Below are 15,899 nucleotides of genomic sequence, written 5' to 3'. Positions count from 1 at the left end.
GAGTACAAGAAAAATGGAAATAACAAAAACTCTTCACTGTGCTTAGGAAAATTACTATGGCACCAGTATAACACAGAGGAGAGCAACTCCACAGTACAAGAGAAATAAAGCCTTTGCCAAGTGTGGTAGTTTACCAAGGAGAAGCCTTGTAAAGTGTTTGTGGCATTGCAGTGTTCTAGGCTAAGCTTTAAGCAAGTGGGAATGCTCCATAAGACTAAGAGGGGGATATCTTGACCCTCTGCTTTTGTAGTCAGGACAAACTTAAGTTGGACTGCGCAGCTCACAATACAGTAATCATCTAGATCCACCTCCAGTACTGCGGGAAGAGGATGAACAAACTAAGTGGCAAGGGGCAACATAAGCTGTATATTTACACTGGCCGAACTGCTCCTGAAATATAGAGTATCACCGCCTCCTTTTCCTGCCCTTTCCTTTCCCCAGCTGTCCAGATTTGAAAGCACTTTCCTGTTCTTGAAGGAAAGCCATGGCTTTTCCATACATCTCAGCTCTCTCTTCATCTCGCTTCCTCCTCTCCTTCTCCTTCACAGCAGCCAGGAAATAATTATCTTTTTGCAGCTCACGCTTTGCCCCCTTCATCTCACTCTTGACACGCTTCCTCATCTTTTTCATTTGTGCCCTTTCTCGGTCAGGATCATAATCAAGACCCTTGATGTAGCTGCAGAAAATAAAAGTAAATTGATCAAAAGAAGTTAAACATTTTTCTAAATTAGACCAACAATTAGACCCATGAGAAGTTGAGAACAAAACAGGACAGAATGGTGTATACTGAAAACATAAAATACCAAAAAAATACATACTTTTCTTCAAATTTTGGATTCAATTGCTTGATTGGTTCAGGCTTCTTCCGCATTCGGAGGTGCTCTCTTGAAGCATGGTGTTCATCACTTCTCTTTTTAACCAAGTCAATGATTTCATGGAAAATGTCTTGTAACGTGCCAGGCAACTCAGATCTCTCCAAAATTTCTTGCAGCAAAGAGGATATTGGAAGGAAGATTTCTGGGAAAGAGCATAGCCCTTCATGTATAATAACAAAACCTCTTAAACATTCTGCCACAGATAAAAGTACACCAGCCCTGCCAGAAAATATAATGACTGTAAGACAACAAAAAAAGAGAACCACTACGAACAATCATGAAGTCATTACAACCATATACTTACTTAAAGTTATCAGATGAGAAATAAGGGGCGTCACGATCCATGCCAACTATTTCTAGGACATTCACTGGATTCACCTCATGCACTTGATCATGGATACTGAGCCATGGTTTTGAAGTCTTGAGCTCCATAAATTGATCGTTAAACTATAACCAAGATGATATTTTGCTTAATATCAATCAACTAGCAAAAAATATGAACAACATCTTAATTAGTAATCACCTGATTGTGCAGATGAGTTCCCACTTTTCCTTTAAGAGATGTCACCAAAAGAGATTGCAGAAAACCAATTGCTTCAGGGCAGAACTTTTTAGATTCTTTAGTAACCTACAGATGTAAAATTTGGAAAGAAACAAGTTTTGCTACTGTCAGAAAAAGATATGGAAAAACTAGTATATATACACATATCAATATAAGAAAGGAGGCATTGGAAAGTGATTAATCACTTCTGGACTAGTTTAAGGTCCTCCTTGGTACTGTATGAAAGTTGAAAAGGAGATTCATAGGGCTGGACAAAATACTCGCGGCTCGCCAACTCGCTCGACTCGTGGTCGGCTCGACTTGGCTCGTTTTAACCTTTTCACGAGTTGAGCTGGAAGTCTAGCTTGCTATTTTAACGAGCCAGCTCGAGCCAGCGCGCGAGCTGCTCACGAGCTGAAGCCTATCAGCCCACGACCATGAATCCAGAAGATGATGATGCTGACCTAGAAGTGTACACCTATTCTATTGGTACGTAATCCTTATTTTTAGCTGTTTCATATGAATTTTAATTTTATAATTGTTGTGGTATTTAAATGTTGATTTTATGGATTGTTTTCCAGGGAGATGATGATGATGCTGACATTGAATCTGTGGACTTTCCTAAGTTTGTGGTGGCAAGCAACTAGTTAGTATGCTGGAACTGCATGATCATGGATGGACCAACTATGTTGCATGGTTGATACTTTTGATGAACCTGATATGTATTAATCATGTATGGTTGCATAATGGTGGACGTCACCTTCTGGAATTAATGTAGCATAAACATTATAAACATGTGTGTCCTGTTTTTTTTTAGTAGCTCGCGAGCTAAACGAGCCAGCTCGAGCTCGGTAACGAGCCGAGCCGAGCTGCCCCTCTAGCTCGTAATATTAACGAGCCGAGCCAAGCTGGCTCGATATCCAGCCCTAGAGATTCAGCTCCAGTTTCTAAGTTCTAAATATCCATTCATCAATTGGGTAAAAATCTTGAAGAACTTATAACAATCATTACACATTCTGAAAAGAAAGTAAAACGCAGGATAAGTTCAAAAGCATACCACAAGCACCATTGAACACAAGAAAGAACCAACAGCAACATCTCGACCAGATTGTATAGGGCACCGCATCAGATATTCGCACATAAGTAGAAGCAATGGAGTTGCAACGACATGGCGGAAGTCGGAGCAGGGAAAAATAAGAGACCATAATCTCAGCAGAAGTAACGTCTTCAAATTTGGCCAGCTGCTCTTTCCTGGAAATAATATTTAAAGGAGGCGGCATGGTAAAAAAGCACATCAATCATAACAAAATAAATTTCCAATAAACCATGTCATTTATTATCTCACAAACCTGGAACCTTAATATCTTCGCATAGACGCGTACGTGTATGAATAAGTCGCTCTCTTGCACAGATGGCAGCAAAATATGGAGTTTCTCCACTCATCTCAATTAAAGGCTTAACAAGTGTGTCAATTATTCTGAACTTCACTGGACTTTCAGTAGCTAAAATTGCAAAGTACTGCAGAAGAACACCATAGAAAACCTACCAAAGGGATCTGAATATTAGAGAACAAGTTGTGAAAAGGATAAGTTAGTTAGAAGTAAATGTGATATCATAAGGAGTTCAATTTTTACTTACTTGCATTTTCCTTCGGTTTTCAGCTGCAAGCCTTATTGAATTGCAAGTACGTATTCGACTAATAATCTCAATTATTTCGGCTTCTGAACGACCATCTAGCAAAGAGGATAGATCTTTCAGGTCATTCGGTGCATCAATAACAAAAGGAATACTGCCATCCTTGACTCGTGGTTTCACATTAGATTCTCCTTTCAAATTGTGTGCATCCTTGTCCACCACTTTGCCATTGATCTCTTGCTCCTTCTCTTTGAAATCCTCCATTTCATCGTCTCCTACATCAACCTCATCATCATCACTTTGCTCCCAATCTCTAGCAGACATATTACCAAAGTCATTGTCACTGGAGTCCTCTTCAGAATCTTCTTCATCATCAGCCCCATCATCACCAGCATTTTCATCATTGCTTTCTCCATCATCAGATGCTGCTGCATCATCACCAATCTTTCTACATTCCCTTTCATAAATTTCATCAACCCAGCCCTTTTTCTTTCCTATTGACTCATACACAGAGAAGGAATCACCAAGATCATCTCCAGATATAGGTTTTGAGTTCATGTGCTTATCGTCCTCGTTGTCATCATCCTCATCAGATGAATCAGCAGTTCCAAGCATTCTTTTTTGGCGCTCCTCCTACAAGGAAGACCAGTATCAAGACAATTCAGTATCAGTATTTCATAGCTCCAGAAAGGAAAAAATAGACATGTAGGGATTACAAGCTTAAACATAATAATCATATCAAATTTTGGATCATCAAAAGGTACTCGCACTAGAACAATTCAGATAAGAAACTTAACTAAAACTGTATGCAACATATGGGAAGAGAGAAGCTTTAAATAAGAGCAACAATGCTTAAGTCCAGTGCTAAATTAATATCGAACAAACCTCCAACTTCTCAAGACGTTCTTTCTCTTCTTGTGCTATTTCCTCTGGGGTTTTAGTTCTATCAGAAGGCCGAGCACGTTGATCCATCACCATTTCTTTCACCAGTTTTTCATATGTATCTGCCTTTGCCTGACATGTATTAAGATAACAAAATAGATACAGATTTAGTATCATGAACTAGAAGTGTGCAACTCCATCATGTAAAACATGAAGCTTGTCCATGACTAACAACTAAAATTTGTAAAAAAAAGAGAACAGCAAAGTGGTCATACACATCCTGCAAAGCCACTGATTAACCATACCCCATGCATCACCTTGTTAATATATAGCTCCTGATACTATATGTTCTGATAGAAATCTCTGAAAGAAATGGACAGTATTTTGGTTACTGATGATAAAAAAAAGGATCACCTTGTTAAAAATCTCCTTCCCCATCAAGCCAGCACTTGAATCATTTTTGTTCACCTTGACCTTAGCTGACTCAGTTAAGGACAATAATGCCTGTGTCTGGGCCAATGATGCAAAATCATTGTCTAACTTTTCCACAAGATGTTCATCCTCTTCCCTCTCCTTGGCTCTTTGGGCCTGCATCAATAGAGCAAATTGTGTTGAAGTTATATGACATCACTAAGAATTTCCAAATTCCAAGACATATGTAATCAAAAAGATTGAAGACAGAACAAGCATTATAGGTGAAAAATCAGGTAGTGCTGAGCATTAAGCCCCGAGAGCTTGGTACTCCAGACTAAGCTGTAAGTTGCAAGATTTGGGTTTTGTTCAATCCAAGTCAGATACATCCTTATTTATCTTTAACAAGTCAGGCAAAATTATATTTGTCCTCATATATGTTGACGATATTATTGTGACAAGCTCTTCAGAATCTGCTACCTCAACTTTACTTCAAAAGTTAAGTAGTGAATATGCACTCACAGACTTACGAGATTTACACTTCTTGCGTATTGAAGTAAAGAGAACAGATGGTGGAATCTTGTTAACACAAGATAAATCATAAATATGCTCTAGAACTACTTGGAAGAGCTGGTATGAAGAACATCGGAGAAGCTGTCAGTTTATAGTGGAGATCCACTCCAATGTTTTCAAGTCGTCCAGTCGAACCTAGTCGCCATGGGACCGACTAGGACGATTAATCACGATTAATAATCGGACGACTTGTACAAGTCGACGGTACCCCTAATCAGTCAGCAGGGACCGATTAGGGCAATTAATCGGACGACTTGAAAACATTGATCCACTCAGTTCAGAAGAAAGCTCAAAGTATAGAAGTGTTGTTGGAGCTTTACAATATTTAACGCTCACTAGACCTGACATTGCTTTTGCTGTAAATAAGGTATGCCAATTTTGACACAATCCAACAACCCTGTATTAGTCTGCTGCTAAGCATATTTTGAGATATGTAAAGAATACTTTGGGAGTTGGTCAAGAAATTCGTAAGTCACCTTCGATACTATTCAGTGCCTTCTCGGATGCTGATTGGGCAGGATGCATAGATGATAGAAAATCCACTGGAGGGTTTGCTGTGTTTTTTGGTTCTAACCTTATATCTTGGAGTGCTAGAAAACAGCCCACTGTATCTCATTCAAGTACTGAAGCTGAGTGTAAAGCTTTAGCCAATGCTACAGCAGAATTGGTTTGGATGCAGTCTTTGCTTGTTGAATTGGGAATTGTTTTGAAACAACCACCATGTCTATGGTGTGATAACATGGGAGCCAAATATTTATCATCCAATCCAGTGTTTCATGCAAGGACAAAACACATTGAGATTGATTATCATTTTGTTAGAGAAAGGGTCTCTAAAGGACAACTTCAGATTCGATTTATAGCTTCACAAGATCAGTTAGCCGATGGCTTCATCAAAGCGTTGTCCTCACAGTCTAGAAAGATTTCGAAGCAAATGAGAAAGCTAAGATTGAGGAGGTTGTTAGATAGAGTCCTGATTCATATAAATCTAGAGATATTTCAGTTTAGTTTCTTATACAAGTTGGCTATGACTAGAGTCCAAATATGTCATGAGATAGTTCTCGTATGTAATCCAACTCTGTAATCTTCCATATATATTGAGAGCTCCGGCAAAAAAAAGGTTAAGCCGTTCCATACAAAGATATTATTTTACACACTGGATTGCAGAAAATGTGATCAGACGCAGCATAAATATATCACATAATTTGTTAAAATAAGTATGTTATCACTTATTAGCATAGTATATAAGTGGAACCATTGATGGGTGCATGGTCAGCATTGTCAGTGTCAGGAAAGACAAGACATACAAAGCTAGATTCAGCTTTCTTTGGTATAGAAAGAAGTCAGAAATGTTGGGATACATCCCAAAAGGTTTGTGAAAAAGCAAAAGTACCAAGAATTCAACTCATTGAGATGGAAGTACCAAGAGTTGAACACAATGAAGTAAGCAGCTATTGACAGTTTGGAACTCAATATGTTCTAAACCAATTACCTAGGTATTTTCATTGAGGCTTCAGACCAATAGTTGATGTCAGCGGAAGCCGAAAGGACAAACCAAGAATGAACCCTTAGGTTATACTAAAGGGAAAGATGTTGTTCTAGGTAACACTACCAGGCCATGACATACTTGCCAAAAAAGGGCTTATTGAGAGAAGAGTCAGGTCACACACGATACCCACCTTATAAAATTTACTCTTTGAAATGATCTCCGTCATAACTTCCTTCTTGCTCTTCTGCCCCTGCTAACACAAAATAACTAGAATGAGGTCACCTCATATGGATCACATTCACATGATTGCATTTACATCTCAGTTTCTCACTGTGGCTATGAAACTCACATGTGTTTCTTGTGGCAGATCAGTCACTGAAGGATGGTCGTCACTTTGGAGAGATAAGCGCTTCTTTGAGAGGACCATTTTACCTGGAAGTATAAAGATTGAAAGCACAATGAACAACACAGAAACAATAACATGAACTGATATGTATTACAATTCTTTATAATGCTGTAATATTATCACCATTCTTATTCTCGACATTGAGGTAAAAAGCTCAAAATGGCATAATTAAATCCAGCAAATGCCTTTCACAATGCAAAGGGATAACTACAATAACTAGTTATTGAAGCGTCACGAGTACTAACGCCAGATTTATACATCCACATCAAAGTGAGCCCAACAAGAATATGGAGAACAATGTGAAATCAGAAGATCACAGTGCAGTCTGGCATCCAGTTAACAGTGATGTTATAAGTGCGTAACAGAAAAGACGTGCTCATACCGCACATAATGTGGATGCACATATACAGTAGACAATCTCACATGATCTAGAGGGGTAAAACGATAACAAAAACTGGAGAGGATTGTATTCCAATCAGAGAGACAATAATAATCATACCTTCATCATCGCTCCCATCATCGAGAGGCACCTCCTCATCAAAATCATCCTTTTCCGAGATCATGTTATGAACATTGGCTTCGTCTTCATCGTCATCAGATAGATTGTACTTGCTTTCTCGTTTCAACTTGGCCTAGAAACCAATAGAAGAATGGGTCGATAAAGGATACCGGTTTATGCTAGGTCTCTTTTGCACCCAAGCATGTCAATGTCGGGAGAAATGCTAGAAATGTTGGCGTGGCTCTTCAATTAATGAACTATCTCTTGGCGCAACATACCAAGCGCTCGCGTTGCTGGCGAAGGATGGCCTTGTCGAACTCGGGCAGAGTGTCGTCCCTCTCGCCGATACGCCGGTCGTGGAACACGGACGACTTTCCGCTCTCCACGAACTCCTTGAGCAGCGTGTTCTCCCTCTGCAGCAAGGCAAGAGGAATCAGCCACCAAATCAACCGGACGAAAAACCGCTAAACTGAGTAATTAGCAGCTGCTTACCTTGCGGATGGCCTCGGAGCGGGAGCGCGATACGCGTCGCTCCTCGCCCTTGCGCTTCTTGCCGAGCACGTCGAACTTGCGGCGCGACCAGATGGCCTCGAACGGGTTGCTCCGCTCCTCCGCCGCCGCGCCACGAGCCTTCATGGCCACCTTGGCCGGGCCGTTCTTGCCCTTCTTCTTTCCTTTGCTCTTCTTCTTCTCGCCAGCCCCCGCGCCCGCCGCCGCCGCCATGGGCTTCGTCTTCGCCATGGCCGGGACAGGAGGGGACTGGGGAGAGGTCCCGCTACCGCTAGGGTTTAGAGGTTTCTCTGAGAGAGAGGAGCTCGCTTCTCTGAGATTGATAATATGGGCCACAAATCACAATGAACCGAGGGCCAAGGCCCAATAAGGCCAGTCTCAATGGGAGTGTCATGTACATTAATTAGGGTGACACATCAGCACCAGAGCAATTTTTACATGAAACGAGGAGGAGAGAGAACAAGTTCGTTTCATGGCCACGACACTCGCGAGCTCGGTTTCCAACCACTCGGTAATCGCACGACACCCGCACTGAGGGGGGAAGAGTTTCATCACCGATCCCGTGCTCCACGCGCGAAGATGCGATCCTTCCCGCCCGATTCCCCAGCCGCGCACGCGATTCCTCTCGCCTCCCGCGCGATTTCTTCTTCCTCCTTCCCTGCGCGCCAATCTCCTTCCCGTGCGCGCCTTGTTCTCCTTCCCCATCCCGCCCTGGCCGCTAGATCCAGCGCCATGGATCCTAGTCGTAGCTCCGGACGGCGAGGCAGAGGAGGGAAAGGGGGCGGAGGCAGTCGCCTTGGAATGAAGACGGCGTTCTCTCCTACGCCGCCGGCTTCTCCGGCTTCTTCATTTTCTCCTCCGCCACCGCCTACTTTCCCCTCTGCGCCGCCGGCCCCTCCATCTTCTTCCCCTGCGCCGGCCCCTCCATCTTCTTCCCCTGCGCCAGCCCCTACTGCGTCGTCTTCATCCCCACCGCAAGGAGTAGGAGTGCCGCCGAGGCCAACGCAAGGAGTAGCATTGGGTGCCATGCCCCCAAATTTTCCATATGCACAAGGAAACCAGCAAGCCCCAAATCTATGGTATGTGTTGATTTTGATGCCTGTAATTAGTTGATTTTGATGCCTAGAAGTAGTTGATTTTGATGCCTGCAAGTGTTTGAACTGATAGTGATTTGTTTGATCTCTACAATTTAATCTGCAATTTGTATGATATATCGTTTGTGTGCTCTGTTAAATGTTACTGAGCCTTCATGCTACTATGTTATCTTTTGTTACTGCAACTCAGAGCATGTGTAGATCTGATTTATTTGGATTCAAATGTCCAGGACTTGGTTTAGAGTTAAACTGAATCTCTCAGACATCTTTGAAAGTGACTGAATTTTTATATTCAAGTAGGTACCTACTATAGCACACACATATGCATATGAAAGTGACTGAATTTTTCTGTACAGGACATACAGTCTGACAGTTTAATCACTGTTTTGGGCATCAATTCCTTACTAGACAGGAACTACATGCTATATATAGCGTTATATAATAGTAAAGCATGTACTTTCTCTTTATGTGCAATATGTCTTACTGCTTTGAGGATGACTTAACTTGTTTTTGGAAATGTCAGGTCGGTTTATCCACCAGGTGGTTTTACGAATTTCCTTCAACGACCACAGTATCCGCCGCACCCACACATGCAAGGAGAAAATTTTCATTTTGTTGGCCAGACCATGAGCTTCAACCCAATATCCCCACCAGCACCACCAAGTGCCCATGGAACAGTAACATCCCAAACTGTGAAACGAGGCACTTCAGCAAAGGAGACGGTGAATATTGACATTGAGGAAGGGGAGAATAGTGAGGCAAACAGGGCAGTAAAGAAAAGATATTGGACTCATGACGAGGAAACGAGACTGGTAATCACTGATCAGTTTTTTCTTTTTCTTTTTGTAGGCCAGTGTTTTTTATTTTTCTATCTGCAACCTGACTGTAGTGGGGTCAAGTCATCTACTGACTTCTCTTGAAAGGGAACAGCCGCTTCAAAGTGATTTGCATGATTGTATCTAGCCATTGATATTCATTACGTATGCACCTCTAAGTATGTGCAAGGAGGCAAGCCCGAGTAATTGGGGCTGTCAAACATAGTGTATTCCATCAATCAAATTAAACATCACATCCCCAAAGTAAAGCTATTTAACAAATAAATGTATTCACCATTTAACAAATAAATTTATTTTTCTTTTTGTAGGCCAGTGTTTGGTACAATACTTCATTTGTTCATACTTTTTATTTTGTATTTTGTAGGCCAGTGCTTGGTTGAATGTTTCGAAAGACCCAATTAGGGGTAATGACCAGAAATATGATACATTTTGGAAGGAAATCACTGAGGAGTTTAACAGGAAAGGGAATGGGAAGCGTAGAAGGGAACTAAACCAACTGAAGGTTCACTGGTCACGCCTGAAGTCATCGATCACTGATTTCAATGACGCTTGGACTAAGATAACTCAAATGCATACAAGCGGATACTCCGACGACATGCTAGAGGAAGAGGCACAGAAGATATATGAAAACAGGTTTGGAAAGCGTTTTTCGTTGGTGCATTGATGGAAGATATTGAAAGAGGAGCCCAAATGGTGTGCACAGTTTGAGGAAAAAGAGAAAGACAAGACTAACATAGTTGATGTTCCAGAAGAACAGTCACGTCCCATTGGTAGAGAAGCAGCAAAGGCTGAGCGCAGTGGAAAGCGCACGAAGGATAATGTTATGGAAGGAATTGTCATCCTTGGGGACAACATTGAGAAAATTATCAAGGTGCAGCAAGATCGGAAGGTTGAGCGCAAAAAGGTCACGGAAGCACAGATTCAGATATCAAATGCAAATTTGAAGGCAGCAAAAGAGCAAAAGGAAGCAAAGATGTTTGAGGTCTACAATTCCCTACTTAATCAACATACAAGTCACATGTCTGAAGATCAAAAGGCTAGCCGAGACAAGGCATTACGCAAGCTTGAGGAAAAGTTGTTTGCTGACTAAGGTTAGTTCTCAAATCTGTCTACTCCACAGCCTGAATGCTACTGCACAGCACTTTAGTGTGAATGCAGCACTTTAGTTCATTAATCTGTCTAGACAGCACTATATATGTGAAAGTAGTTTCCTTGATGAATCTAGTACTTTAGTTCACTTTAGTTCATTAATCTGTCTAGACAGCACTATATCAGTTAAATAGATGTGTGAGAAACATACTGTGTTGACAAGGTAGCACTCTTAGTTTTTCTCAAACACTGTAGTCTTCCAAGCAAATGGCGCATGTTGCTAATGTACAGTTGTCTTCTTGCACTTTTGTGAAAATAAGACTTGGCATTGCTTTAACTAATTGACTGCTCATTCCATATAACTGCTATGGTAAAAAAAATGATGTCTGAATCATTACTTGAAACAAGGACGTCGTTGTCTTCATTGTCATATACTACAGCAGCCTTGAATCCAGCATTCTGTGCATTTCTAACTTTGTCATCGAATTGGCATCTGCCTCTTATAACCAACGCAAATGGTGAGACAGAGCCTTTGATCGCTTTTGTCATCAAATTTGCCAAAGCAAGCAAAGATGTTTCAGGTTTAATGTTGTACTATATTTATCAATATCTAGTAGACGCATGGCAGTTTCACATCTAGTGGCAATGCAGCCCTATGTACGTGTGAATGCAGCCCTATGTACGTGTGAGTGCTGCACTTGGTAGGCAGTTTCACATCTAGTGGACGCATGGCAGTTTCACATCTAGTGGACGCATATGACCCTATATATAGACAGGAAGGCCTTCTCTCTTTTTCTCACACGAAGGCCTTCTCTCTTTCTTTTCTTCTGGCATCGAGTTCTATAGATTCTAGTGCACAGCTTTGAGGTAACTTGTCATCTTTGAACTTTCTGTGTCGTCTCTTTTCCTCACCTCTTGTATTCACTTTTTTTTCTCTTATGCAAAGATGTCTGAGGAAAATGACAACCTTGATGGAAGTCAAAATCCTCTAAACTCGTTGGATGAGTTCCTTGCTGAGGGTCAGATCATAGATGATGTTCTCAATGAAGCCACGGTGGTCATACAGTCCACCATCGAAGGTCTTCAAAAACAGGCTTCTGACCATCGATACAATCCGAGGAAGCACATCAAGAGGCCACGAGAGGAAGCACATCAAAAACTAGTGAATGATTATTTCTCAAAAAATCCTCTTTACCCTTACAATATTTTTCGTCGAAGATTTCGTATGTCTAGGCCACTTTTTCAACGCATCGTTGATGCCTTGGGCCAATGGTCTGATTATTTTACTCAGAGGGTCGATGCTGTTAATCGGCAAGGGCTCAGTCCACTACAGAAGTGTACTGCAGCTATTCGCCAATTGGCTACTGGTAGTTGTGCAGATGAACTAGATGAGTACTTGAAGATAGGAGAGACTACTGCAATGGAGGCGTTGAAGAATTTTGTCAAAGGTGTTAGAGAAGTATTTGGTGAGAGATATCTGAGGTGCCCTACTATGGAAGATACTGAACGTCTACTCAAACTTGGTGAGAAACGAGGTTTTCCTGGAATGTTTGGCGGCATTGACTGCATGCATTGGCAATGGGAAAGATGCCCAAATGCATGGAAGGGTCAGTTCACTCGGGGTGATCAGAAAGTGCCGACGTTGATTCTTGAAGCTGTGGCATCACATGATCTTTGGATTTGGCATGCGTTCTTTGGAGTAGCGGGTTCTAACAATGATATTAATGTTTTAAATCAGTCTACTGTATTTATCAATGAGCTAAAAGGACAAGCTCCTAGAGTTCAGTACATGGTAAATGGGAATCAACACAACATTGGGTATTTTCTTGCTGATGGAATATACCCTGAATGGGCAGTCTTTGTTAAGTCAATACGACTCCCTATCACTGAGAAGGAGAAGAAGTATGTAGAAGAATAAGAAGGGGCAAGAAAGGATATCGAGAGAGCCTTTGGTGTATTGCAGCGTCGATTTTGCATCTTAAAACGACCAGCTCGTCTATATGACCGTGCTGTACTCCGTGATGTCGTGCTAGCTTGCATCATACTTCACAATATGATAGTTGAAGATGAGAAGGAACCAGACATTATTGAAGAAAATCTAGATCTAAATGTGCCTCCTAGTTCATCAACCGTTCAAGAACCGGAATTCTCTCCGGATCAAGATGTTCCGTTAGAGAGAGCTTTAGAAAAAGATACTACTATTCGAGATCGATCGGCTCATCGCCGACTTAAGGATGATTTGGTAGAACATATTTGGAATAAGTTTGTTGGTCGTGCACATACATCTGGTACTTTGTGACTATCTTTTGCATTATTGGTTATCTATTGTAGTTAGTTATCTAACCTTAAAAATTTAACTGCACTTCATTTGTATTTTATATGTGATATTTGTGATATGATCCTGCACTACTGAATTCTTCTGAGAGCTCATGCTGAACTGTTTTTTTGTTTCTGCAGGATGAAATCAAGGCTGAAGGCTGACGGCTATCTGATCCTGCAGTACCCAAGGTTAACTGTCTTGTGAGAAGAACCAGTGAGAGGTCGTTTGCAAGGCTGAAGGCTATCTAATTTTTTTCTATCTATCTAAGTTTATTACTATCTTTAGTTCTAGTGCATGCTTGAAGGCTATCTGAATTTTGTTTCTATCTTAGTTTACTGTCTTTAGTTCCAGTGCATGCCGAACTGCTTTATGCGAGTGCTGAAGTCTTGCTACTCGTCGTATGTTATCTATGACTATCTTCAGCATATCTATGGTTTAATAGGATATATGATCATTTTGATGCTTGTCATTCTATTAACAGAATGCTTGTTCAGAGTACCTGGGGTGCAGTTATCTCTCTTGTCGAACTGATGGTTGGTCAACTGGTGCTTGTATGTGCATCCGATTGAATCTGTGTCTTTTTTGTTCACCGTCTCAGTGATGGTTGGTGCTGCCGGCCGGAATGTTTGTTGCTATTTAACTGATGGTTGTTGCCGAGTAGAAATGGCTACACGATTATAGAGTGCATATGATCCCAACAAACTGTAGTAATTAAATGCTTTTCTTAGCCTTGGAAACATCAAAGTGAAACGCTGCATTGTTGGGGTTGTTTCATGGATGGTTTCATTTGAGTCTTGATGACGTTTTAATTTTGGAAACTGTGCAATGACACTGGCCATTGAGACTGGCCTAAGGCAATAAGCAATAAACAACTTTCTCCAAAACCAAAAAGGGGTCCTTCCTCTAAAAGATAAAGTAAGATAAAAAATAATATCATTTCTTTCCATGTAAAGTGCCATTATAAAACTAAAACATAATAAAAGACATTCTGTTCTAGAGAGAAAGTATTAACAATAGCTCCTTCCACCTTACATTGCTTTTTTGTGCAACTTTTAAAAAGGTGTTAGAAATGGTTTAGCACACAAGAGAGGAACTGGGCACTTTGAACCCGAGGACCGAAGATGAAAAAGAACGAATACGAGTTAGCAGTATATTTGAGTTTGATCCATGTTTTATTATAGTTTGGAGTACAATTTAGGGACCGACCATTTGACCTTCAAAACCTCAATAGACCAAATAACTCGAATATAACTCCAACAGCTAATAGAATGATATGCTCATCTTTGTGACTGTTGCTCTTAATACAAGGTGCAAACTTTCAAACTACTACACTGAGATTGTTACCTTTGTTTGGTGAGGTTAAAGTGGAAAAGGTTTGGAAAGAAACAACTAAAATCAGGGGTGGAACTAGCCTTTGCCATTGAGGTCAAACAGAACTACTATGGCCTTGTTTAGTTGGTGAATTTTTTTGGGAAATGGTACTATAGCATTTTCGTTGTTATTTGGCAATTAGTGTCCAATCATAGTCTAATTAGGCTTAAAAGATTCGTCTCGTGAATTTCGTCTAAACTGTGTAATTAGTTTTATTTTTTATTTATATTTAATGCTTCATGCATGCGTCAAAGATTCGATGTGATGGGGGATTTTGAAAAATTTTGTAAAATTTTGGGAACTAAACAGCACCTATATTCACCGCTGCTTTGACTCCTATTGTGTACTACGAAAGGGGGGACGGTAGGGATGGTCCTCACTAAAACACGGTGCGGACGTGCAGCTGACGTGTGGACCATGGGGGCATCTAATTTGTCATGCGTGTAGTTAAAATGATACGGTGGCCCACATATCAGCCAAACAGTCCACACCACGCCTTGGTAGGGACGGTCCTCACCTAATTTTTTTCCTACGAAAGAACATAGTAGTCATGGCAGCTAGCATATTAGTGTTCTTTTTATTCAATGGGATGAATAGTTCGTGCTATATTACCTTGGATTTTTGGATTAAATCCTATAACCTTTTGTAGGATTTTGCATTGGTTGTGTAAGTGCAATCAAGCCCTATTGTGGGTTTTGGCATTGATGGCCACCAAATTAGAGGACTAATGAAATTTATCGAGATAACAAGCAGAGAATCAAAGAATGAGGATGATGTACAGGTTACAGGTGTTCTAATTACGAAAGGTGGCTAGACCCAGCTCAAAAGAGGTTTAAATTCTTTTATGTTTTGAATTTGAGTTTAGGGAAAGCCGTACTATTAAGAGGGATTTTAGTACAGTTGATCAACTGTTGAACCAGATGCTCAAATTCACAGATCTACATCATCTCACCTAGTCAAAATAGCCAACCAAATTTCAGATCATGTTACCTGTTTTGGCTATGGCGACAGTGCCGCCCTGTTAAGAGTGGCAGTGCCGCCCTTAACTGACCGTTGGACTCGGGGGTATTTATACCCCTCAGGCCCGACCCACAACGATCATCTTCACCACTGAGTTATTCTGCTCGAGAAAAACAGAACCAAAGCTCACCCTCTCTCCTCCATTGTTGCTCCTCCATCCCTCAAGCAAATCCTTGATTCCAACCATCAAAACTTGAGAGAAAAGACAACAAAACTCGATTGGAGAGTAGATCCACTGATTCCCAAAGTCTAAGAGCATTTGATTCACGTTTGGCCGGCGGTTCTAGGGTTTGTTACTCTTGGAGCTTGCTCCTAGTCGGCTAGGCGTCGCCCTTGTGCTTGCCAACTTGT

At 41.1% G+C, this 15,899-nt stretch overlaps 1 protein-coding gene, 1 long non-coding RNA gene and 1 pseudogene across 3 annotated transcripts; 2 read left to right on the top strand and 1 right to left on the bottom strand.

Annotated features, from left to right (window-relative positions):
• On the bottom strand, positions 1 to 8,132 carry LOC136514264 (uncharacterized). 2 transcript variants are annotated; one of them, XM_066508281.1, is made up of 14 exons: positions 7,801 to 8,132; positions 7,587 to 7,721; positions 7,309 to 7,441; positions 6,753 to 6,835; positions 6,594 to 6,656; positions 4,348 to 4,521; positions 3,937 to 4,065; positions 3,055 to 3,684; positions 2,766 to 2,958; positions 2,474 to 2,667; positions 1,399 to 1,503; positions 1,180 to 1,322; positions 819 to 1,094; positions 1 to 676 (listed from the first exon to the last, which is right to left on the bottom strand). In XM_066508281.1, exons 1-14 carry the CDS (start codon positions 8,047 to 8,049, stop codon positions 406 to 408), a joined length of 2,778 nt encoding a protein of 925 aa, XP_066364378.1. In that variant the 5' UTR covers positions 8,050 to 8,132; the 3' UTR covers positions 1 to 405. The 2 variants fall into 2 exon arrangements, with proteins under 2 accessions (XP_066364378.1, XP_066364427.1); XM_066508330.1 differs by having other exon boundaries at positions 6,594 to 6,653; positions 7,801 to 8,131.
• A 1,406-nt stretch (positions 8,133 to 9,538) lies between these two features.
• On the top strand, positions 9,539 to 10,985 carry LOC136456381 (glutathione S-transferase T3-like; annotated as a pseudogene).
• A 663-nt stretch (positions 10,986 to 11,648) lies between these two features.
• Positions 11,649 to 13,913, top strand: LOC136483031 (uncharacterized). The gene is made up of 3 exons (XR_010765289.1): positions 11,649 to 11,704; positions 11,784 to 11,999; positions 13,295 to 13,913. It is a non-coding gene; the product is annotated as an uncharacterized lncRNA (long non-coding RNA).
• The last annotated feature ends 1,986 nt before the right edge of the window (positions 13,914 to 15,899 follow it).

This window comes from Miscanthus floridulus, chromosome 1, assembly GCF_019320115.1.
Source record: "Miscanthus floridulus cultivar M001 chromosome 1, ASM1932011v1, whole genome shotgun sequence".
Taxonomy (NCBI): domain Eukaryota; kingdom Viridiplantae; phylum Streptophyta; class Magnoliopsida; order Poales; family Poaceae; genus Miscanthus; species Miscanthus floridulus.
Note: the sequence above shows the minus strand (reverse complement) of the source record. Positions and strands in the feature narration are given on the sequence as shown.

What these genes read in the sequence shown, in the direction of transcription:
- LOC136514264 (XM_066508281.1), bottom strand. Translation starts at nt 8,049, where the DNA reads ATGGCGAAGACGAAGCCCATGGCGGCGGCGGCGGGCGCGGGGGCTGGC. An exon ending in AACGTCTTGAGAAGTTGGAG is followed by an intron (nt 3,685 to 3,936) that starts GTTTGTTCGATA and finishes TCTTCCTTGTAG; the next exon opens with GAGGAGCGCCAAAAAAGAAT. An exon ending in GAACTCATCTGCACAATCAG is followed by an intron (nt 1,323 to 1,398) that starts GTGATTACTAAT and finishes TCTTGGTTATAG; the next exon opens with TTTAACGATCAATTTATGGA.